Source organism: Pyrgilauda ruficollis, unplaced genomic scaffold, assembly GCF_017590135.1.
Source record: "Pyrgilauda ruficollis isolate IOZ18807 unplaced genomic scaffold, ASM1759013v1 scaffold73, whole genome shotgun sequence".
Taxonomy (NCBI): Eukaryota; Metazoa; Chordata; class Aves; order Passeriformes; family Passeridae; genus Pyrgilauda; species Pyrgilauda ruficollis.
This window is the reverse complement of record NW_024529155.1, coordinates 2,939,949-2,965,471: the sequence shown is the minus strand read 5'-3', so window position 1 is coordinate 2,965,471 and position 25,523 is coordinate 2,939,949. Positions and strand designations below refer to the sequence as shown.

The window sequence follows — 25,523 nt, the reverse complement described above, 5'->3', positions numbered from 1 at the left end:
AGTGACCTAATAAATATGTTATTGCAACAGATGTGATCTCATATCCTCTTACAAACCACATGTAGACCAGTCACTGAGGGATGGCTCTGTTCAGTGGAGAGGTCAAAATGTGGGACAAGGCTTTAAGAAGGAAGCAATGATTTTCAAGAGGAGGGATTTTTTCTAATACATTATATTAATATAAATAAGATTTGCTAAAAACCAAAATGCAGTGAATTAATTAAATCACAGAATGGTTTTGGTTGGGAGGATGATCAGATGGTTTGAGGTTTTGGTTGGGAGGATGACAAGATGATCTTTGAAGATCATCTAGTCCAACCACCCTGTCATGGGCAGAGACATCTTTCACTCCCTTTCACTAGATGAGGTTGCTCCAAGTCCCATCCAACCTTACCTTGAACACTTTCAGGGATGGGACATCCAACTTCCCACCCCCCTTATGTTTACAGTGTTTAAAGACCAGTTTACAGTGTCTTCCTTATGTCCAATTTAAATTTCTTCTTATTTAAAACTACTGTCCCTTGTTCTGTCACCTGGTAAAAGTCTCTCTTTGTCTTTTTCACAAGCCCCTTTAAATACTGATAAGGTCTCCCTGGAGGTTTCTGTTTCTCAGGCTGAACAACCCCAGCGCTCCGTCTTTCCTCACTGGGGAGATGTTCCAGCCTTCTGACCATTTTTGTGTCCCTGCTGTGGCCTCATCCAGCACATCCATGTCTGTCTTGTGCTGGGTCCCCAGAGCTGGATGCAGTGCTCCAGGTGGGGTCACACCTGAGCGGGGCAGAGGGGAATGTTAGTAAGAAACATTAAGATTTATAGCGTGGTTAGTAAGTGGTTACAGTGAGTAGCAAAAAATGGTGGATTGACCTTCTGACATTGGGAGCTCCTGCCAGGCTGCATGGCTTTTTTGGGCTCTTGTTTACTGTACTTTTTCCTTTCTTGCAAGTTGAAAATAAGCTAAGTTGTTCTCTGACATTGTCAGCGTTACCCCAGAGGTCTTTGGAGAAGCTAATACCTTTGGTTTCTCCTTACTGCATCACCCAGAATAATACCATGGTCTATCTTTAAGCAGCATATGATGTTTGTTTTTTATCCCTAGTCCAAACATTTGTACTGGATTGTATTTCCCCCTCTGCTTCTTATGAAGGAATTCCAGCTGAATAGGGAATGTCTCCCTTCACTCGAGCTTGTGTTTTTCAGGATAGGAAATGAGAGGCTTAGGTTTATTAATTTTTGTTTTAGCATTATGTAACCTGTGAAAGGCTGTAAGTACATGAGTTTAAGTAGCATGTTCTTTATTAGCTCATTTTACAGTCCTTGGCCTGTTCCACTTCAAAATTCTCATAAGCAGCAGAAGTTGGCCAAAGTACATACTTCATGTTAATTAAATCTCTCAAACAGTGTCTAATTTTCTTTTTCCCCTTGAAGTTGGTGAGAGATTAGTAATAAAAGAAAATTAGTTGGCTGATAGCATCATGTATTTGATCAGTGCAGAGACAGGATAAGTGCCTCAGGTGTATGATGAACTCTTCATTCCTATGTGAACATTCAGCATATTAAAAGTTGACAACATTATTTGAACATTCATCCTGACAAGATAATACCGTAAAAGATCCCAATTTGTGAACTGGGGAAGCACTAGAATATGAAGCATAAACAATTTTTAAAACATCTTATTTCCTTCAGCGAGTTTGTTTCTGTCACAGTTTTGTACTTTACCTGAAAGGAGATTTGAAAGATCTGCATCTAAGATTTTGTTTGAGGTTATTTCCTCAAAATATAAAAAATAACTTGACTGCTGCTAATACAGGGTTTTGAGACTAAATGGTTTGTTTCCTCTCCTGACCTCTTGACTGAGGCAACACAACTGTAGTGGACAAATCAGTAAAACAAAATTACTTCTTTTTTTTAATCTCTTATAATGAGGTTTTGTGTGGAGAGCAATTGAGAGCATCCTGGGAGAATAAGATGTTGAATGTTGATGAAATGTAAACCTGCTTCTTCTTCATATTTGATGAAGTTACTGTCCTAGTTTTATTTTCATTTTGGTCTGCAAATGTTTTCAAAAAGATTTAACTTGCCATATTCATAAGATATTTCTAACTTGCTTCTTGGTTTCTATTTTGTTCTTGTGCTTTAGCAAGAACTCGATGTCACCCGTTGTAGCTTCCAATAGGCATGGGGGCCATTCAAAATACTTTCCATTTTCCACTGAGGAACATTCTTAGAAGAGCTTTTCCAATCCAAATAACTGGCATTTATTACTTTTTAATTGCTTAGTGTGATACTTGCTTACATTTGCTGTTTTAATGTCTTTTCCTGTCTGTAAAATGAGAGTCCCAGAGGGTACAAGCGTGCAGTCACTGAATTCAGTTTACATAGCTTGATGGATGTTTTGGGAAAAGCATATTGGGTGTATGTGCAGTTTGTCACAGATGGTGTCCCAACAAGGAAAGAGTTGTGCTAATGCTGAAGGAAAATGAAATGAAAGTAAGTAAATGAAATAGCAAAAAAAGGATGGCTTGAGAGCTTAGCATCATTTTTTCCAGCTGCTGTGGGGGAGGTGGTCAGTGTGGCACACACATGCTTGAGCTCAGCAGACATTCTCAAGTTGCACTATGTAGGCAACAAACAATAGGCAGGAGAAATTTCTCTGGGCAATTTTGCTCCTCTGAATATTACCAGTGTCCCACTTTTAAGTCCAATGTCTTTTTTTTGGTGAGCTTTTTTGTGAAACCTGGTCATGAAAGTAGGTAGGGATCTTAATTCAATATTAAAGACACAAAAAGAGGTACATTGCTAGTCTTTGAGAGTGTAAAGAAAAGCCTTAGAAGGTAGAAGAGTTCTGAAGCTTTAAAAAAAGCAATGTAAGCAAAATGCAGACAATTCACCCCTAATAATTGAACTTAAGGTGGGCCATTTATTTACTCAGGTTTATTTTGGGGGACCAGTGAATTTTTAGAGCTCTGATCTTGGCAGTGTGAGTCTGGTGAAAATAGTATGACTCCAGTGCCCTTCTGAGAATGCAGATTTCAACTCCTTCCTCTTATGTCTTACATAAATTAGGAGAGAGCTCATTCTTCACAGTTTAGGATTACTTATGGAGGAGAAAAACCAGGACTTGCATATCACTGAAAACCGAGGAGACGTGCATGATGGACTTGTATTTAGCGTCTGTTTAGGCTCTGTCAGGGAGGGCCGAGCTGTATGGCAAACTGTTCTATGCACTGCTGCAAATTCAAAACATCCTCAAACGACTCTGAATTAGCTTTTTATCACCCCTCATAAATCTTGCCGGCTGGGTTTGTTCTGCTGTCTCTTGGATTGCAGCTGAAGTGACACCATGAGCAGTCAGATTAACTCCGGGCCTTCCTTTGCTCTGCAGGACTCCTCAGTGGGCAGACGTCTCCAACCAACGCCAAGCTGGAGAAGCTGGACCCGCAGCAGGTGCTGCAGCTGTGCCTGCGCTACCAGGACCACCTCCACCAGTGCGCAGAGGCCGTGGCCTTCGACCAGAACGCACTGGTGAAGCGCATCAAGGAGGTGCGGGCCGGGGAGGGGCCGGGGCCGCGCTGCGGGGCACGGCGCTGGCTGAGCTGCGGCAGGCCGGGGCAGCCCCGCGGCTGTGCCCTGCGAGCCCGGTGCCCGGGCTGGCCCTGCCGCTCCTGCCAGGCTGGCTGCGTGCTGGCTGTGCCCCAGGAGGCCTGGCCCTGAGCAGCCAGCGGCTGCTCCTTCGGAGCGGCAGGTGCTGCAGGCGGCTCTCGAAGGAGTAAATGATTGCTGAGGTTTTTAAGGTAGCGTTCCTTATTTAGGTCTGTAGGGCATGCATTTTGCTGTGCTGCATGGTTAGGCTCTAATTAAGGAAGGAAGCAGTTATCTGAACGTAAGTTATCTAACAGTTAGCAGTTATCCAACATCCAAGGTAGTACTTCAGAGGATTTGTAGAGCTAGATTTGCTTTCAAAGCCCATAACATGCCATCCCATTTCTGACCTCAATGGCGAAAAAGTCTCCTGTGCTGCTGCTTTTTCCACTAAACCATCATTTGGAGCACTGATCTGTTTAAATATTGAATGATACTGTTTGGGATAGAATTAATTCCTGGGATGGGCATCCTGCAATGAGACTGTCTCTCTCATATGTGACTACTGATGTTGGAAGCGGTAGAATGGCAGCCAGCTTTTATTTTTTTTTAGATCAAGAGTCTGGCATGACGGGGAAATGTTGCTTGAGGTGTTTTCTCAGATATTCCCAGATGTGTAAAAGAGTTGGTGAATTCTGCATATCTCAAAAGTCCTTGAGACTAAATACCTTTCCAGTGTCAAAAAATGTTTTTGAGCATGTGGTTAATTTTTATTCACCAAGTCTAAACACTGACCTTGATTTGTTGTTGCTCTATTGGCTTAGAGTTAAGAAAATCCCACATGACAAACGGGATAATAAATTTGATTCATGTGCTGTTTGAGAAGCTGCTGTCATCATGAAGTTGTAAGTCCAAAATAATGTGGGAAGCATTAAAAAGGCCTTTTTACTTTGGTGTATCAAGATCTGAGGCCAGCTATTACACAAGATGTAAAGATATTTGCAGATGTTGGTGACTCAGATCACACAATCTTAGAAATGGGGTTTAATTGCCAGCCTAATGACAGTGTACTGCATTAATCCAAGCAGATTGTAATTCTTTTGGCTGTTAAAGTGTGAGAGGGAACAGTGACATGATTTAAAGTCATGGTAGACACTACCAGAGCAATATTCATTAATTGGGTTTGCCTTCTGTAGGGCAAGTGGCAGAGTCCCTTTCAAGCTAGCTACGCTGGTTTTCTTCCGGTTCATAAGGCTTGTGATTGTCTTTCATCTAAAATAATTCAATTATGATACTGATATTCTCACTAGCTTCTTTATAACAGCCTCCTCTGACGAAGTGATGGAAAAATGGGGAATCCTGTAAGTCAGAGAACTGACAAATCAGCTGTGGTTTGTTTTTGGTTTTTGGTTTTTTTGGTCACAATTTTTAGCAACTTCAGATGCTTTCAGTCCCTCTGCCAGATCTGGTGGGTTTTTACTGTTCATTTTCCTAATAATTTAAAAATGTTTTTCTTGCTTTGGCTGTTCCGCCTGTGTGTTCTGGAGGATCTGGGTGGGACCCACTCGGCTTAAATCATTCTTTCCCAATTGTTTGGGCTCTCCTTGATGCACTAAATTGAACCACTGCTGACAGTTGCTGACAACCCAGGGTGCAGCTGAACCAGAGCAGGGGATGTCTCTCCTTACAAGTGTAGACAAAGGAAATTGCCTTTGGCTTCACCCATTTGTCAGCAATGATTTCGTTTTGCCATGTACACAAAACTTTGACCCTTAGTAAAGCATAAAAATGAAAGAGAAAATCAAGTGTATTGTGAAAAGCAGAATGTGTGCACAAGCTGGGACAGTAAATTCTTTTTTATCCTCATTTGGGTAGCCAGTATTTCCCTTTCCCTTTCTTTAACTCTGTAAATACTGAAGTGTTTTTCTTGTGATAACAGATTAGTCAAGTGACTGATGTTTTTAACTTTCTACAAAATGTTGGTCAGCTTCAGTCTCTGATTTCCTATCGTTTGTCTGAGGTATGTTCACTTCTCAGACTCTAACTCTGCTAATAGTCCTGCTGGCTAATATGCTACACTCACACTGCCTGCAGCCAGGATTTTTTTAGTCTTTCCTTGACAAAATGTCCAAGAGCAAATATCTTTTGTTCATTGTCTGTGTCACCAGGAAAGAAGTTTCCTGGATTCTGTCAAAACTCAGAAGTACTGCTGTAAATTAATTGGTCCTCAATAACTCAGAATTAACTGTGGTCGTTTGCAAATCAGCACACAGTCTGAATTACAATGGTTCTGAACAGGAAAGAGAATGAGCTAAAGAAAAAAGTCCTGCTTGCATGACAGTAGTGACTGCAGGTCTGACCAGACCCATCTGTGCCTTCCTGCCTTCAGGGAGCAGTACAGTCTTGTACTTTGCTCTCCATCCCATTTCCCAGTGTAGCCAAAATTTCTTTGCAGTGTTGGCTGGATCCACATCTACTCCTAAATGCAGAACCCTGTGCAGCTTCCAGGTGGCTGTGACTGTTCTCTCTTGAGCAGAAACACATTTATCCAAGAGATTCCTTGAAGGAGAAAGAATTGAAGACATGATGGAAGGTGATTGACTCAGGTGCCTTTTTTCATACCAGCAGGTGTTCATACCAGAATGAGTTTTGGTTTTGGGAGGGAGTGATGTACTTATGACAAGAGGTTTTGTCTTCAGTGTCAAGGAAAAAAAGGAGGATGTGCTTGCATCTTTTTAGGGAAAATACTATAGATTTGCACTGTAACTCACTGGAAGTTTTGAGGAACTCCAACTGCTGTGCGTTTGATAGAGCCAAATGTGCTCTCTTCACCAGGAGTGTCTGCTCCAGTTTTGTGATCTGCAAAACAGGGGTTTTGACAAGATTAGTTTGAAGGCAGATGTTGACCAGCTCTAAAGGTTTGAATGGGGCAAAGCAGCAAATAAGTGGGGAGAAGACTACTTTACATTAAGTCCTTACCAGTGGAGGATATCTGTTTTGGGTGCCAGGGAGACAATTTCAAGAGTCATGTGGTAGAGGATGGTGAGTACCAGGGAATGGGAAACAAATAGAATAGGTAAAAGCTGGGGAGCAGTTAGCTACATTTTCAGAAAGGGCCCATGATTTTCTGTGCCTTCAAAATAGTCTAGTTTGAGTACCTTAAAAAAGGATTATTGTGTGCACAATGTACTAAGCTTCTCAAAAATCACATCTTACAAAATATCTGAAGCTTGTCACACATGAAAATTGAGTCCTGTCTTCTTTCTATGAAAGCAGAGAGGAAACTGAAAGCCCTCTAAGCTCCTTTCAAAGAAGCTTTGAGTGAAAAGATCTTCAGCATTTCTTACTAGACTTCAAGCATTGTTAATGGAGTTGTGCTTTTGAAGTATTTGATGTACCCTTAAAGGCAAATGTAGTTCCTGCATACACTGTGCTTAGGATGTATTTGGAAATGGGTGCTGGGAGGGCTCTGATGCTTTGCCTTGAAAACAAATGTTAACGCAGTGTTATTTGTAGCTTTTTTTTATTACCACAGGAATCCCAGACTGCCAATAATTTTGAAAACAGAGCAGTTTTTACAGTACAAGGTGAAATTTCAAATGTCTCAGTCTAAGTTGGCATGCATCTGTGGCTGGGAGTTGGGGGAAAACCCCCCACATTTTTAAATATAATAAATATTGCATTTATATTTGTGATAGTTAAATCAATCTTGTCCAGGCAGGCATTAATATCAGTAATTGGTTTGCCATGCAGCAAATTGCAGTGCATGGCTTGTTTCATACCTATAAATTCTTCTGTGGGAGGGCTGGGTGTGGTAGGGACAGCTTGTTAGCAGTCTGATGTTCCCTGCTGGAAATTTAAGGGCAAGGTCCCTTAAGGTGGTGGTAAAGGAAAAAGCTGTCCTAAGTGCAGGAAGCTATTCCATCACCAGGAATGAATGAGATCTGGGCCAGAAACTTTGGCAGGACATTGCCTGGCTGTGTCAGCCACAGCTGCAGTGAGACTCAAGGTGCACATCTGCTGTAAGCACACAGAGCTTCTGCTGTGTTAGACACCACAGGCTTCTCCTAACTCCATCCCACAATGGGCAGAAAAATCTGAAGTGCCTGGGATTCGTCCCGTGCTCCAGTCACAGCTGAGCAATCTCCCTTCAGGGAATAGGCTCAAATGAAGAGCAAGTTTCAGGGAGGTGTTTTTTGCCTGATCTTTGGTTTGTTTTGTTTCAGGACTCATCTGAATGAGGTCTTTATTGCCATTTCCTCTTAGTTATGGTTTCCCTGTAGGTGGTTTCAGACCTGAGTTTCCAAGACTGTTTGTGAAATCTGTTTTCAGCAGACCTGCCCTGAGAGTGATCCACCTTCTGACTAAACTGAATTAGGCCAGGAAAAGATGAATGGCCTTACTAAGTCCAAAATGCATCTTCAGCTTCAGGCCTTTGCTTTAAGGCCCATGTGGACCAGCCCATGAAGCTACCTTTCAGCTCATTAAAGGGGAGGCTCAGGGAATCAAAACTAAGCCTGGCCAAAGTGAAAATGGAGATGTATTTAATTTTGATACAACATATAAAGATGTTCTAGATGAGGCTGTGTTAACTTGCAAGCAAAATTGAGCCTTTTGGTTCACAGACTTAAATTACCAATGCCCCAAAGCCAGGGAAAGGGGTCTGAGATTCCTTGTGCTATAATATTTCTGAAAAGGGGAATAACCTTGGTTGAAATGCCACTTGTATTTTCAAGGGATTTAACGCCACACTGCCCTTTAGAAAAAAACGAGGGAACATTGTGTTCTGTAAGAAATAAATACCTTAAATTTAGTCTTTGGTATCTTGGAAGTTGATGGATGAGGACTGTGGCAATCTATCCAGCTCTTTGTCTCCTCTCATCAGCAATGAAGTGTTGTTTATAAAGACTGAAATCTCAACAGGCACCATCATGCAGAAATAAATGCACAGGATTATTAAGCTGAAAACGTGTTAATCTTCATGTCCTTTAGTTGATCTTGCTCATTTTTCTCCAGTCTGCTGTGCAAGTAGCTTGAATACCTAAGTGGTGGGGTGGTGTCTTAACCAGCCAGCACCAAAATGTGAAAATGCTCTTGAAGGCTTCACAATTGTTACTTTAATATAGAGAATTTATGTCTAGCAGTGTATGCTTGAGGCAGATGGCCAGTGCTCTGTTGTACCTGAACTTTTTGAAGGGACCTAGCAGTTATAAAGGAAGAGGAAAGATTGTTTGCGCTGGTGGCAGTGTGAAATCTGTTTTGCTGACATGCACTGCTTTGTCTGCTGTCATAAAAAAGACCAGTCCCTTGCTCCTAGAATATATGTGTGTAATCAGTTCCAGTGTTCCCTTGTCTTGTGCTTTATGGCCTTTTGAGAAAAGATCTATACTGGAATCCTTTCCACAACTGAATTTCCAAGGAAAAAAAATTAAGCTTGAACAAGCATCTAGCAGTCAGAAAGATTTGTATTATATAGAGCTTAGGTGCTTAAGAAACTGTCACTGAAGATCCCAAGTCTAGCATGCAAAGCCTTTTAGTAACACTTTCATCAGGATTAGTGCATGGAGTTTATGATCATCAGGTACCAGAAGGAACATAATTCACTTCCTTCTCACACTTGCTTAAACTAGGAAACTGGATTTCTTATTCTAGCCTTGTTTTTCCAGGTGGAAAAATCCTCCAACGACACCCAAGTTTGTAGAACTTCAAATAGGAATACAAAGTGCTACATTTCATTACAGAGCTAGCAGACTTGATGATGGACTTGGGCATGAAAGGGATTTGAAATAGGAAGAAAGCAAGTATCAGCTGGGGTGCATCACAGCTTGTACTTCCAGGAGAAAGGAGAGGATGCTGATTGTCTTGCACAAAGCTGAGGGATCTCATCTGACACACTGTGTGCAGCTCTCATAATGCTCATAACACAAGAAAAGGGCTGTAGGGATGTGTGAGTAGTGGAAAACCTCGGGGAGGAAACTAGAAAAGCTTTGCTTGTTTGGCTTAGTCAAATGATGACAGAAAATGACATGATTTCTCTTTCTAAATCAGTTTGGCATTAATGTAGACTAAAAATGGCCTTCTCCCTCCCTGAAGGATTGTGTTGATAAAGGAAAAGTCAATTCACAAGTTTCATTCCTAACTATTCCTCCTGTTGCAGTGTTGAATTGAAATTTTCAAGGTGTCAACTCTGCCCTCAAGTGAGAATTGGGCTGGGGTGTGGAGGTGCCAGGAATATTGGCTGGAAGCTTTTCAGCAGTTTAATCTTCATTTTAGACAGGTTAGCCAGCCTTACTTGCAAATATTTGGAGTTGCACTGATGACTTTAAGATGGTAGTTGGTACTTGAGGGAGCAGGGTGGACCTTGTGTTAGCAACCCCATAATGAGCATTGTGGCAGTAATCAGATGTGATCTGCAGAGATGACTTCATGTTGAAAGCATTACAAAACCTTAGTGCAAGTAATCTGCCCATCTCGCTTTTTATGAAGGGCAGGGTTTCCCAAATGTTTCTGTGCCACGGGGGCATGAATGCCTTTAGATGAGAACATTTATTAGCCATTATTGCAACACTGCTCTGAGGTATGAAACATATGATTTACTATTAATTAATTCCTGTGGGCACTGCTCCTGACTGGCTGTGTCATCTACCTCTAGAAGCCTGGATGAAATGCTGAACTGTGGTATAGTAGAATCCCCCATAATCACATGTATGAACTGTGCCAAAACTGTAGTGAACTGGACAAAAAATGAAACTTTTAAACTTTTTTTTTTTTTTTTTAACTGGAACAGCAAGTGATGTGTTTGAAGAGTGGCTGCTGGACTTGCTGCAAATTGTCTGAAAGACAAAATCCCCAATCAGATGAGTTCCAGCTGAAAAACAGGCTCAGGTAGCAGTTTTAAAAGAAATCAACATAACAGCAGTATATGGTAAAGAATTTATAGGAGTTTTTAATGTCAGAAAGGATTCTTGGGTCATAGCTTTTCCATTTGCTTTATCCAGTCTCTAGAATTTAATTCTTCCTTATGCCTGACATAAGACTACACAGAAACTGAGCTACTTACTTTTCAATTACAAGTTCTTCTACCAGATTGTAGTACAAATTTTCAAATGCCTTCTTGCATTTGATCAATTTATTCTAGAGATTCATTAGTAGACATAAAAAAGAGGAAATGAATACTCAGCTTTCTGTGAATCTTGAGGCCACTGCAGCTGAATACAAGAAAAATGAATGCTCAAAGTGGATCACAGCTGGCACTACTGCCACACTGAATTTTTGTGTGAGTCACTGATCTCTGACGGTTTGTACTCTTGTTACTCTATTTTGAACAATAGTCTATAACCTCAGAAGAGCTTGGTCTGTAAATGATATACAGTGCTCAAGATTTCCTTGAGGCTTTCCTGAAGCCAAAGATTTGCTGTCCAGATGTTGGGACCTCCAGAAAATTGCTGGGATGTCTGAGCTTCAGCACTGTGGAAGTATGGTGGAGTCAGCCTTGGAAGTCTCTCTTCTGGGAATGAAGGAGTAGATCCTCCCCTTAACATCAATGGCTTGTACTTGGCTCATTTAATGTGCATTTGAAACATGGAAGGAATAGCTGCAAATAAATATTTCAGGAGTTTTTCAGGTTATCAGTGACTGACTTTGTTAGAAAGGACATGCCTTTGAGTTTCCCTGGTGAAGGGAAGTTGATTTGGGCTTTCATATGAGAAATGTGGCTGGCAGGAAAAGAGCAGAGGCTTCATCAGGGCTCTAAGGTGTCCAGAAATCTCCAAATCCTGACTGCTGGGCTCACGTCCATGCTCATCTAACACTGCAGCCTTCTTGCATGTATCCAAGGCATGCAGAGCATATGGAGGGAGGTCTGATGCACCCAGATGTGTTGGACTGGCAGTGTGAGTGTTCAGGGTGTGTGAAACCAGCTTTGTCTGCAGCTCCCCTGAGAAAAAAGAGGGAGTCTTAGATAATCCTTTTAGCACTTCAAACACAGGAGGAAATAGTTAAAACTCAGCTCCTTTGCATTCTGTGAGAACAGATTTAAGAGCATTTTCTACTTAAATATAATTTTCTTTTAGTGTGTCTAACCCTGAATAAACACAGCAATATCATTCCCTTCTGAAAGACTTCTGTGGGACATGTGGAAAAGAAGACCTACAGCTATCAGGTCCCATCTGTGAAGCTGAGAATAAATAGCACATGGCTTGCAACTGCAATGATGCTGACTATTTTCACTCTGAAATGAGAATGGTGGTGTTTTCTGAGAAACATCTCATTAATGATAGTGGTCATCTCTTTTCAAATCAAAGCTTACTCGTGATGGGAAAACCAGCTTGCTTAAAGCTAGTCATTCTGACATGTGGAAAGTACGAAACTGAAATTTATTACAAAATAACCCCCTAAGGCTAAATAACATTTATAATTGCTGTTGTCCTGTAACATTCAAGCTCTGGCTGCCTTATAGGAGTGTTGTGGGCAAGTAATGTGTCAGCAGTGTAAAATCAGGAAACTAGGAGATTGGAGGTTGTGTTTTCTAGCAGAATTATTAGGTAGCCTGAAATAAGAGTTGTGCAAGTTATCCTTTAGGCAGTAGATCTGTAACAGATACATATTTTTTCTTTTCCAGGAACAGCTGATTGAAGACAGATCAGGAATGTGTTATTAATTACCGTGGAATTGTATTCCACAAAAGAGAGGTTTTGTGAGAATATTGCGCACACAGGTGCAATAATCTTGTTTGGGTGGGGTATTTTTCTTAAACTTTTCTTTTGTTTGGGTGTTTATTTTTCTTAAACTTAGTTATTTAGAATAGGTATGGAAGCATTTCTAATGCTCAGGATGTAACTTAACATTTTTAGCCATGATAAATTTTAGAGGTGACTTCTTAGATGGATGTAGATTGTTCTACAAAAGCAGCAAATGACAGCTCTAAAAATGTGTTCTTATTAATCAAAGACAATGAGCTAGAAATTACTATGACCTTTTCTTGGTGACAGTTTAGAAAGCTTACTAGTAAAATTGGGTCTTTTTGCATTTTTTTCCTTTCTGCTTTTTCAGGAATCTTGTGCATTTAAGTCTGATACAGCCACAGCAAACACTGGGTCTGAACCCAGGACCACGTGCAGAGGGAGAGATGGTGCTTTTCAGCATGTGACCCTGCTGGTTTGTGACTGTCAGGCTGGTAGTCAGGCCAGCTCACGGGCCAGAACACCAAAGCTCTGAAGAGAGAGGCTGGGAAGACTCAGTTTGTTTGAAGACCTAGGTGCAGAACCAAGCTTGTGCTTAGTCAGCTCCTTTGAAGGAGGATGGTGTGACTGCTGCTTTGCAGTGCCCTGAGTTTCACTTGTTTTTATGAAAATAGATTAGCTGTTTTGAAAGATAAAGATGTGTGTTGAGGGAAATATAAGTAAAGACAGACCAGTAGAATGGGACTGTGACAGGAGATGTGTCCCAGCTGGAGAGCTGGCTGTCAACTTTTGCTGTCCATCTTCTTTCACCTCTGTGAAGTGGGCCCCTGCCTTTTTTAAACACTTGGAAGTCTGTGGGTGCATTAGGTCTGAGCAAGAGGAAGGGATTGTTTCAGTCATAGCTTTGGTGCTCCTTTTTTAGCACCAGTCAGTGATAGCAACCATAACTTAATCTTAGGGGCCTGCCAGTTGGCAGAGGGATGCTCGTGGCTCTCAGGCAAGGAGGGCTCCAGTTGGAGCTGGGAGGGAGGTGTGGGCTGAGGAGGCCACGCTGTGTGGGAGTGACAAACACCTCCTGTTTGAAAACACAAGAGGCAGAGAAAGACTGACATAGAGGTGCAAAAGCTTATTTCAAGAACAAACCTTCTTATTCTTTGGAATTCTGAATGCTTTTGTGTGTCCCAAGGGCTCCCAGAATAATCAAATTTACAGGTGCAGCAGCTTATATTGATGCATGTTTTCATGTATCTGCTGTAGAGCTAAGAGACTGAACGTGGATTTAATTTAGACCTTTAGGAGTAAGGACCTATTAATATTGCCATAATTCAGTTCCAGAGCCAGTTAAAATGGTTACTCTTCGTTCTCTATCTTGACTGTGATCTGTGCAGTGCCTAGACAGAATTACCCTTGGCAACTGTTTACAGAAACGACAGATCACAGAGGGAGCAAAAGGAACATTCTGGCAGTGGATTCAATCTTAGATGTGATAAGGAAATCCTAAACACAAACTATAGTTGTTTATCTGGCAGTAGGGCAGAGGAAGGGTACAGCTCCGTGGGAGCTGAAGCTGAAGAGAAGGGGGTGGGATCCATGGCTGGGCATCTGTGTTCTTGTACCCAGCCAGGTTATCACTTCCCAGTGTGTGCTGGGTGGGAGATGTTCCCAGCATCAGGAAGTCATCGCGATCTATTGTGCTGACTTGGCGTGACATTATCAAAGAGAAGGGGGAAGAGAAAAAAAATCCATTCATTGAGCACATTTGTTTTCAGGCAGTACAGAATGAGGAGCTGTCTGCAGTTTTAAGTGTGTTGATTGAAAAGTATTTTCACACCAGCACATGGTGACTAATATTCCATGCAGGCATGTTCCCGCCTGCTGCTTTCTGATGTGGTTTGTGTGCAGCTGCAGGAAGATGTTCATTTAACCCCAGTCAAGCACCTGACACTGTGAAGGAAAGGCTGCTTGTGCTCAGAGTGCTGTTCTAGAAAAAGAACTTTTTGGAATAAGGACTGCACCTTAAGAGCTGTGTGTTTTGGAGGGGCAGCCATAGGGGATGAGAGCTGAGAGGAAATTGTTGGGACAGAAGGACACATGCATGTCTGGATAAGCTCTTGAAGGCTGTTACTAAATGTGGGGGGAAACAAAAACATCTTCTTGCCTTTTAAACAAAAACATCTTCTTGCCCCTTTTTGGCATTTTAGGAGAGACTGGAGAAGCTGGGAATGTCCGAACATCCTCTTATGAGATGTGTAACTTAACATTTTTAGCCATGATAAATTTTAGAGGTGACTTCTTAGATGGATGTAGATTGTTCTACAAAAGCAGCAAATGACAGCTCTAAAAATGTGTTCTTATTAATCAAAGACAATGAGCTAGAAATTACTATGACCTTTTCTTGGTGACAGTTTAGAAAGCTTACTAGTAAAATTGGGTCTTTTTGCATTTTTTCCTTTCTGCTTTTTCAGGAATCTTGTGCATTTAAGTCTGATACAGCCACAGCAAACACTGGGTCTGAACCCAGGACCACGTGCAGAGGGAGAGATGGTGCTTTTCAGCATGTGACCCTGCTGGTTTGTGACTGTCAGGCTGGTAGTCAGGCCAGCTCACGGGCCAGAACACCAAAGCTCTGAAGAGAGAGGCTGGGAAGACTCAGTTTGTTTGAAGACCTAGGTGCAGAACCAAGCTTGTGCTTAGTCAGCTCCTTTGAAGGAGGATGGTGTGACTGCTGCTTTGCAGTGCCCTGAGTTTCACTTGTTTTTATGAAAATAGATTAGCTGTTTTGAAAGATAAAGATGTGTGTTGAGGGAAATATAAGTAAAGACAGACCAGTAGAATGGGACTGTGACAGGAGATGTGTCCCAGCTGGAGAGCTGGCTGTCAACTTTTGCTGTCCATCTTCTTTCACCTCTGTGAAGTGGGCCCCTGCCTTTTTTAAACACTTGGAAGTCTGTGGGTGCATTAGGTCTGAGCAAGAGGAAGGGATTGTTTCAGTCATAGCTTTGGTGCTCCTTTTTTAGCACCAGTCAGTGATAGCAACCATAACTTAATCTTAGGGGCCTGCCAGTTGGCAGAGGGATGCTCGTGGCTCTCAGGCAAGGAGGGCTCCAGTTGGAGCTGGGAGGGAGGTGTGGGCTGAGGAGGCCACGCTGTGTGGGAGTGACAAACACCTCCTGTTTGAAAACACAAGAGGCAGAGAAAGACTGACATAGAGGTGCAAAAGCTTATTTCAAGAACAAACCTTCTTATTCTTTGGAATTCTGAATGCTTTTGTGTGTCCCAAGGGCTCCCAGAATAATCAAATTTACAGGTGCAGCAGCTTATATTGATGCATGTTTTCATGTATCTGCTGTAGAGCTAAGAGACTGAACGTGGATTTAATTTAGACCTTTAGGAGTAAGGACCTATTAATATTGCCATAATTCAGTTCCAGAGCCAGTTAAAATGGTTACTCTTCGTTCTCTATCTTGACTGTGATCTGTGCAGTGCCTAGACAGAATTACCCTTGGCAACTGTTTACAGAAACGACAGATCACAGAGGGAGCAAAAGGAACATTCTGGCAGTGGATTCAATCTTAGATGTGATAAGGAAATCCTAAACACAAACTATAGTTGTTTATCTGGCAGTAGGGCAGAGGAAGGGTACAGCTCCGTGGGAGCTGAAGCTGAAGAGAAGGGGGTGGGATCCATGGCTGGGCATCTGTGTTCTTGTACCCAGCCAGGTTATCACTTCCCAGTGTGTGCTGGGTGGGAGATGTTCCCAGCATCAGGAAGTCATCGCGATCTATTGTGCTGACTTGGCGTGACATTATCAAAGAGAAGGGGGAAGAGAAAAAAAATCCATTCATTGAGCACATTTGTTTTCAGGCAGTACAGAATGAGGAGCTGTCTGCAGTTTTAAGTGTGTTGATTGAAAAGTATTTTCACACCAGCACATGGTGACTAATATTCCATGCAGGCATGTTCCCGCCTGCTGCTTTCTGATGTGGTTTGTGTGCAGCTGCAGGAAGATGTTCATTTAACCCCAGTCAAGCACCTGACACTGTGAAGGAAAGGCTGCTTGTGCTCAGAGTGCTGTTCTAGAAAAAGAACTTTTTGGAATAAGGACTGCACCTTAAGAGCTGTGTGTTTTGGAGGGGCAGCCATAGGGGATGAGAGCTGAGAGGAAATTGTTGGGACAGAAGGACACATGCATGTCTGGATAAGCTCTTGAAGGCTGTTACTAAATGTGGGGGGAAACAAAAACATCTTCTTGCCTTTTAAACAAAAACATCTTCTTGCCTTTTAAACAAAAACATCTTCTTGCCCCTTTTTGGCATTTTAGGAGAGACTGGAGAAGCTGGGAATGTCCGAACATCCTCTTATGAGATGTATTTGTTTTGTTATGAATGTCAGCAGTGCCTCTCTAGAAATTTGATTCCAAGTTTAATGAACTTCTGATTGCATTTGCATGTTCTGCAACCAGGGAAAATGTGTCTAGCTGCAGTTTTCAGTCTCTCAGTCATTGAACTAACAAGATATGATCTCTGTTTCTGAGAGCTTAGGACACTCATGTGCCCATGACAGGGGTACTATAAAACCATGCCAGGTAAGAAGTGTATATATATATGTGTGTATGTGTATATATGTATACATATGGGCACTGGTTTGTTTTCAGTGTGGGCTCTTGAAAAGAATTGGGCATTGGCCAGTGCTGACCTCAATCTTTTTGTGGGCTAAATTAATGTCTTTATTCTACTTGGCAGTGTGGGCCAAGAAGAATTTTTAAATGAATGCAAGAATTTATGGTGTGCAAGATGTCTGACAGTATCCTCAGTTGTTTTTGTGTTTCATCAGCGTAGTGTTACAAATGGGCCTGTGTAATGCAGAGGAGACTCAGGGCTGACAATGTGAATGGTGTAGTAGGAGGGGCTGTGCTGGGGCCCTTTTAAGTGAGGAAATATCCATCTTGCAGTGTTGTTGGAAGTAATTTTTAATCTGTTTTCATTTGACGAAAGAAAAGAAGCCCAGTAGATGTCATTTCATGTTTAAATGTGAAGCTGAGGCATAAATTAGTGTCCTGCTGATGATAATCCACAGAGGAGGCATGAACTTTGAAACAGAAACAGACACAAATTCTGAACGTAACTGGCTGTACCAAAAAAGTGTGTCATGCCGGAGGGTGAGTTTTAGGCTTGTCTATTTTTATGGACCTATGCTTCTGAAAGAAAAGCTGAATAAACATCTCTATCCTTTTTGATGTAGGAAGGGGAGAAAGATCCTGTCTTCTACTCTCGGCATGTCCAGCCTCAGGTTTACTGCTCTGACAGGAGGAATGATTTTAGGAAAGAAATAACATTTGTATTAGGAGATCTCACCCCTTCATTGAGAGCACATTTTTTTTTTCTCATCTCCAGATGGGGCAGAACCTCTTACTTCAATGAAAATTAGGACTCTGACATCACATGCTGGGCTCTGCCCTCTGCTTTGTTCTGTTGCTTCTTAACAGGCTTCAAGTCCAGTCTTTTAACTCTCCAGAAACTTCTGTATTCCACTAAGCTGGGGATGTTCATACCTTACTGAGTGGTGATGTCTGAAGGACAGATTGGTTGTCAGGGGCTGGTGACAGTGCTGCTTCACATCTGTCACATCTGATGGGTTCAGGGCAATAGGGTTCAGTTGTCTGCAGCTCTGGTGGCCTGGCATGGTAGGAAGCTTGGAGCAACCAGAGCAGAAACAATGGCTCAAATAAACACTCTCAGATGGTTTTAGGACAGTGAAGAACTACTGGCTCTGGGGTGTCTTGCTGGGCTTCCTGGAGAGCTTCACAGTCTGGGATGGGCAAGAAGGCTGAGACTTGATTGTTTTCCAGATGAGAATGTGGCAGGACTTTGTGGCAGGGACATGGGAGTTGATGGGAACTGTTCAGAGAAGGCAGCTTCACTCATGGACCCTCGAGGGGGTCTTGGACTGCCTTGGCTGTAGGCAAGGGACCAGACTCTACTTCAGCTCCCCTTTCCCAGGTGCTTTTTATTGCCACTGTATAATGTATGAAAAGAAATAGATAGGAATGAGGTGCATTCTTATGCGTATTTCTTGCTCATTATGGATTCCTGCAAGCTGGTGTGTAAATAGGGCTGACCCTCAGAACCTGAAAGCCCCATCCAAGTGCCAGAGGAATGGGACTGCGTGCCATGAGAGATAAATGCACAAGGTCTGGCACTGGAGGAGCTCACTTGGAGGGGGAGGAGGTAGGAAGGATGTAAGTGTGTACTTAGGCCTGCTTCAAGGAAAGCTGAGAGAAACATTGGCATTTATCTCCAGGAATTAACATGTAGTTTCCTTTTTTTTTAAAATAGTTAAAAATTAGGGGTTTTTTTTAATAGTTAAAAAGATCAGACTGAGTAAAAATTGACCTCTCCTCACAATTGCTCCATTTCAGTTCTCCCTGTTGTGTCTCAGGCTTTGCAGCTGTTGTGGCCTCCCTCAGCAGGCAAACTTGGATGGTAGGTGTAAGGAAACACTCACTTCCACCTTTTCTCTTTCTTGTGAGGCAGCTTTTTTTATGGCTCTTGTGAATGTGTCCAAAGGTAGCAAAGTGCTTGGAGGCCACTCTGCATTTGTTCTTCCTACTGCAGGTCAGTATCAGCTTCTCCCCTTGTTCCCCATCAGTAAGTGGATGTTACTCATACTTACACAACAAGAATAAAAATCAGCAGATGGAAATTATTGGAATGGAGAGAAAGGGGAGGTTGGGTGTTTTTTTGCTTGGAAGCTTGGTAGGTGCCAGCTTTGCTTCTTGGACAGTGCTGTGAGGCCATGTGGAGAACCTGCCAGTCAGAACTTCAGAACCAGAGGAGGTTTCTGCCTGGGTCCCCGTGCTGGTCCATTTAATGAGGCATGCTGGCTTTTGGCAGGTTTCCCACTGGCTGCCCCTCTAGGCCACTGTCTCTCATTAGGTAGGATGTTTTTAGGCACTGGATTGAATTTGCTGGTTGGTGGTGGTCTGCTTTTTACACACTCCTCTTTACAGAGCTAGCGCCAAGCCACTAAATTATTAAGCTGGGGTTTTAATAGAAACCCCTGTGTAGGCTTAAATTGTTTCCACTCTATTTGGAGTTTCCTGCTCTGCTGGTTTTTATTTTGTCCCGTGCATGAAGGCATGGAGGAGGGAATTCACAGGAAAGCACAGAGGCAAAGAGGAAGAATTCAGCCTGGGAGTAGTAGAAAGTGCAGGCAGAATAAAAGGTCAATTGGTACTGTATGCAGCTCTGATGGAGGTGATGGGGGAAAAATCCCCATGACAGTTCAGCAGAAACTTGTGTGTTTGTTTTCAATGCTGTTTGTAACTTAGTTTCTCAATATAATATTTTCTTGGCCAACTGTTTTTGACTTGACCTCTTCCCCAGGGCTTGAAAGGGACATTTGTGAGCACATACAGCTACAGCAGTTTACCCCAGTGTCAAACCGTGCTGCCACCAGTGAGATGGCAGAATTCTCTCTGCTGCCCTCCCTCCTGAGTGGGGCCTTCCAGTGTTGTCCCATTCCCACCCAGTCCTCCCTTGTTGCAGGTTCTCCCCTACCGACTCACAGCACTGGACAGGGGGTCAGGATTGCAGCTGCCTGCTCAGTGCTGTGTGAGTCAGGTCAGGTCAGCACCTTGTGTTTTCTCAGCACTGCACTGATAAATGTGTGTTGTCCCTGGTGACAGGTACGGTCACTGTCCCCCACTGGATGGGTTGACTCTGTCGCACAGGTCAGGAGAGGGATGTTGTTTGAACCTGTGCTTCTTGGTAGACCAGGAGTTCTCAGCATCGATTCCCTGAGACTGCTTCATCGTGAGCAGTGACCTCCTTCCTCTGGGAGCAATTAGATGGGAAAGGTTTGGGAAAACAGTGGGAAGAGGTGGCAATGGGCTAAAACTGCTCAGTGTGTGTCATCTCCTGTCCTTCACTCCCAGCCACTGTGGGCTTGTACTGAGTCCCAAGCCTTTCCACAAAGGCATCCCAGTTGGAAGAGCCAGTGCACTGGAGTCACTGGGGTTGTTAAGTACAGCTACAGTGAGCCAAAGTAACTGAGCTTCAAGTGTGCACTTGAGGGCTTGGAACAACCCTGTTACCGAGCTCTTGGAACGTGTGGTACATATCTTAGGAAATGTAAAGGATATGTATCTCAGGATGGTTTACAGCTTAAACCATCTGACTGGGCTTGTGTGTAAGGTACTGGCAGCTACTGGCTGAATCCTGCCTGGAGATTGCAGGTCTGGCTGAACAGAAAAATGGGCTGTGAATTATAAAGGCTGCTTTCATCACTCAATGGCAGGAACAGCACTGCAGTTCCTGTCATTGTCATCATGCTCAAACCATGTTTGGGTACTGACAGTGTTTAATTGCATGGCTAATTTACTTAATGTCTCTCCTGGGGTCACTTACAACACTCTTATTTTTGGGTTTCAGGGAAATTAGGGACACTAGCAATCCATTGTGGTTCTCTCAAGTCAGGAGTTTTCCAGATGACGATGGTAATAACAGCTGTGGCTTAGTTGCAGAGTAACCTGGCTAAACTGAGAAAAATTAGCGCTGGCGACTGTGGTAGAGCTTAACGCTTGCAAATGAATGATCTCCAGTGAAAATACACTTCAGGTGTAGGCAGAGGCTACGGGTCCCTTGGGTTTGGATAACTTGGAGCATGTGTTTGTTAGTTTATTGGGAAAAATCTGGCAGTGCCAGTTGGCTTTCAGTCCTGCAAATGAAGAATTTTCTGATCAGATATTTAGGTATTTGGGTGGAGAACTGAGGTGATCATATGTCTTCCCTGGTATACAGCCATGAATCATCCCATTCCATGACAGACTGGGTTATGTACCTTCCAAGGAGCTCCTGTGTACCTCTGTTGCCTCCTGTTAGTGGAGCATCCAAGGTGGTTGCTTTTGGGAAGGACAGTGTGCTGAAAGGTCTGCGGCGACAGTTGGCCTAATGAGCCTTGCTGTGCTTGTTGTTTTTACACAGATGGACCTCTCTGTGGAAACTCTTTACAGCCTCATGCAGGAGCGCCAGAAGAAGTACGCCAAGTATGCGGAGCAGATCCAGAAGGTCAACGAGATGTCCGCCATCCTGCGCCGGATCCAGATGGGCATTGACCAGACGGTGCCGCTGATGGAGCGGCTGAACAGCCTCCTGCCAGAGGGGGAGCGCCTGGAGCCCTTCTCCATGAAACCCGACCGGGAGCTGAGGTCGTAGCGCTCCATCAGCTCCCCCTCCTCACCTTCCACGCTCCACAGAAGCGCTTCCAGCAGGCTGCCCTGGCAGGGGTTGGGAGTGGGCAGCGCTGCTGCCGGACTTTCTGCCAGGCACCGGAGGGAGAGCGACGGCAGCTGCCGGAGCTGCACAGCCAGGAATCCAGGAGCTCCCCGGAGGAGATGATTTACCATTCTCTCAGCTCCCTCCTCTTGCCCTCCTGTCTCCTCTGCCACTACACCGCCTGTGCAGATGCATTTATTTAATTGTTGTGACTAGTTGGGGTTTACAGAGGAGGAATTTCCTTTCATCTGATTTATTTTTTTTACTAAAAAAATTCAAAGGGATGTGGGGTGTAATGAACCCTGTAACATGTTTTTTGTGCCATTGGGGTTTAGACAATTAGATGGCTGGAAGGTATTTCTGAGATCCCCTAACCTTGGAAATATGTGTGTTTTATAGGTGAAAGTGTGGGAGCCAGGAACTGGCTTACTAAAATCTGGCCATTATCATAATTAACGTGGTTTGCACGGCAGGGTTTTGGCATGTCCTTGAGGCTCCTGTTTCTATGGGCTCACTAATTTATGAGGCTGTAAAGGAGTAACTGTTCTAGATATGTATGTCTGTTAATGTAAAGCAAACCGTAGTGTTCCTCTCCCCCTTGCCCTGGCAATGTCCCCATTCCCCAGCTGGTGGCATTTCGTGTCCCTCTGACAGGCACCGGTACCTACCTGCTCACTTTGCATCTCAAAGTTGGACAGAAGCTGTCTTTTTTTATTGGGACACTCAAGTTACTTTGGTGCTGTCTTTTTTACCAGTGGGGTGCAGCTGGTTCAAGTGCATGAGGGTGGAGGGGAGACATGAGAAGTCCTTTGGCTCTTGGTGTTGGTTCAGCTGCCCTTGTGCTGGGAGCTGGGGTGGCACGCTGCTGAACGACTGAAGCCATGGGGCCCTTCTCAGCCATCTGCTCCAAAGGCACCAACATGTTCTTGCCTCCTGCCAGGTGAGCCAAGGCTGAAGAGCCCATGAACCCCAAGGGTTCTTGTGTGTCAGGAGTGCAGTTCCAGCAGTGAGGACAGTCAGAGACAACCCAGCTTCCAGTACAGCACAAGGCAGGGTCACTTGCCAAAGGCAGCTTGCTTCAATATGTCTTAGTACTTAAGAGCATTTATTAAGCAAAAGGTTGTCTCTGAGCATTTGGAAGTAAGAGTGCAGTAGGTTTTTGATTATAATAGTTATTGAGTGGTGGCAAGAAGCAACAGGCTGTTGTTGCTTTCCCAAAGGTCATGTAGTATGAATTTTTTTCATGCAGACTGCAGCCAACTTAGATGTGCATCTGAACCACGGTGGTGGTTGGATCCCAGGGCCAGCTGAACACTCCATCTAGATGGAGAGTCCTGTGGAAGTGAAGCCCCCTGGAGTGATGCCCTGGAAAGTGGGACTGACTGCTTCAGGGAGGGCAGGGAACTCAGCAGGAGGGTTTTTAGCAAAGGCAGCAGGTCTCCTTGCCTGCTGCTCCCTCCCGGTTTTACAAGTTGTATGTACATAGGCATATGCTGTGTGTTGCCCAGGATAAAACATCAGAATTCCATCCTTGTTCAAGCTTCCTGCCATGTTTTACACTTGGATTGTTAAAAGCTTACATGAGACTTAGCCCAGGAGAAGCTGCTTGTCATGGCCATGCCCTTGTGGGTCCTCGTTGTCCATCATGGAATGTGTCTTTGCCTCTCACCGTCAGACACAGGAATATCGAGCTGCTTTAAATAGTGGCTGCAGCCATTTTTGTCGTCTTTGTCCAGATGATGCTGTCTGGATGTTTAAAATGTGCGACATTCAGCTGTCTGCCAGACAGGATCGTGAGTGTCCAACACCCTGGTGTGCTGGAAGTCTGTGCCAGTGGGAAGATCCTGATACTGGATGTCAAGGCAGATGCTCTCTCCTGTAAGACACTTCTCTGAGGCTTGTAGACATTTGGCCTCAGGCCATTAAGTATCAGATCAAAGCATTGCTCCCTGCAGTGCTAATGAGGGCAAAGGAATAGTATTCCCAGCTGAAGGCTGCAGGAGTGAGCTCAGCAAATCAGCTCCTTCCTCATTTGCCAGAAAACACCAAGGCACTGGGCTGAGAATGGGAGAAAACTTTTGTTCCTGGGAACGCTGGTCTTTAAACTTGTAGCTGTGCTGCTGGGCCTCACAGACAGAGCTTCTTGAACAGCAAGGGCAGGTTGTGGAAGGCATAAAAACAGAACTAGAAAGAAATTAGAGCTGAAATGTGAAGGCCAACCTTTTCCAATGCTCACATGTCACCACCTTCATTCCACAGGTGATAGTCTCTCGTATGGGTACTGTAAGAAGCATGCACCCTCTACATGCCCTTCAACGATGTTTTACAGTTTTATTTAAAACATTGTCCCTGCCTTCAGGAACTGTAAGTCTTAGGCCCTCCTGCTGAGGGGGAGATGTGTCCTGCCACATCTTCTTGAGCTGCTGTTTGTTGCTTGGCTGCTCCTTGTTGGCTTTGCTCCACATGCTGCTTTCAGCTTCAGCTCAGATGCAGGTGATGCTCAGGGTAAGACTGACGCTTCCCTCCCACGCTCTTCAGCAGGAGCTTGGAGATGTGACTGCAGTCACCTTTCTGCGTTTGAATTTCTTTTCCAAGCCAAACACTCTTGGAGGAGGCCTCAGGTATCTTTTGTGAATGTACCAGCTGTTACTTCTACCACAGATTTAGTGCTATGAACAGTGAATAATCTGGTGTGCTCCCCTGAAACCAGACACTGCTGCCCTTTTCTGCTTTCTGGTGGTGTGTGGTCTGGGTACAGCTAAGCTTCTTGATACATGATCTTGTGAAAAGCTGGGGAGCAGGACGAGTCACTGGAGCTGGGGTTCTCCTCTGCCCTGAGCTGCTCTGGCCCTTCCCCTGACTCTGCTGTTGCAACTCCCTCGTTGTGCTGCCACTGGTGCTCCTTGTGTCTCACACTGGTCACTGTGCTGCCCATGCAGAGCAGGTTTGCTTTGTTGTTTCCGTTGTTTTTGTCTTTGTATACATTGACAGGGTGCTAAAGTGCCAGCCTACCTGCAGGGCGATTCCTGTGAAGATCTGCTGAAGGGGAGGGAAAAGAGTTTTTGTTGTTGCTTTTATTTTTTAATATATGTATTTTAAATTAAATATATTTAAATATCCTTAAATATTTTAAAGTGTGTTTTCCCCTCCTCCAAGCTTTTACACAGAGTAGAAATACTCACTTTCACAGGCCCATTGGTTGCATGAGCCAGCCCCTCTCAGACTGTGTGCCAGTAGTTTCCCGAGGTACTGCTGTAACATCCCTCCTGCTCTCAAGTTGCCAGAGGGTATTTTGATTGCCAGCCTTGTGGCTGAGCACTCCGTGGTTTATGGGTGGTTACCCTGTTCAGCTTCTTACATGCTCCGTGTTCCACAGCTCCAGCATTAAAACTTTTGGTGTGGCTCTTTTCCAAGTGTGTTGTTTCTCCAATTGCCTTATTGCTCATTCTTCATTCCCACTTCCCACCGTGGTGTCTGGGCAGTGCAGGCATATCTCAGCTTTACTTTGCACCCACTCTGTGACATGGAGGTGGCTGATTTCAGCTGCCCTGGGGCTGCCTCTGCCATGGATTTGAAAGGAAACATATCCCCAGAATGAAAATAATGCTGGTTGGTTTTTTCTCCCCACTGCTGTCCCAGTTGTGGTTTGCACTGATGTCCAGTTTGAATAGAAGATGTGAGCAGGCATGCTTGGGACTTGGCATTGGGAAAGTGAAATGGAGATGAACTCTCACCTTCACAGGTGATACTGAATAAAGAAAGAGAGGCAGATTTACAGGGTTTCTTCTTATTTTGCTGCTGTTTTGGTTTTGCTTTTGTTTTTGTTTTGTTTTTTTTTTTTTTAATGGCCTGATGCCCCAGCCTCATCGTTGCCTGTAGTGTCACACTTTGGCTTTGTACAGCAGTGGAGCATAGTGAGGGTCCCTGGAAATGGCAGCTGAAATCTACTCCTCAAAGTGAGCAATCCCTTGCAGCAGGACAACTCTCC

General features: G+C 43.8%; 1 protein-coding gene across 2 annotated transcripts in view; it reads left to right on the top strand.

Moving 5' to 3' along the window:
* BORCS5 (BLOC-1 related complex subunit 5) overlaps positions 1-25,315 on the top strand; it is a 64,870-nt gene extending 39,555 nt beyond the window's left edge. For both annotated transcript variants that reach the window (XM_041486021.1, XM_041486022.1), the window contains exons 3-4: positions 3,383-3,540; positions 21,245-25,315. In XM_041486021.1, the coding sequence (XP_041341955.1) occupies positions 3,383-3,540; positions 21,245-21,475 (389 nt within the window). In that variant the 3' untranslated portion in view covers positions 21,476-25,315. The remainder of the gene's footprint in view (positions 1-3,382; positions 3,541-21,244) is intronic.
* The last annotated feature ends 208 nt before the right edge of the window (positions 25,316-25,523 follow it).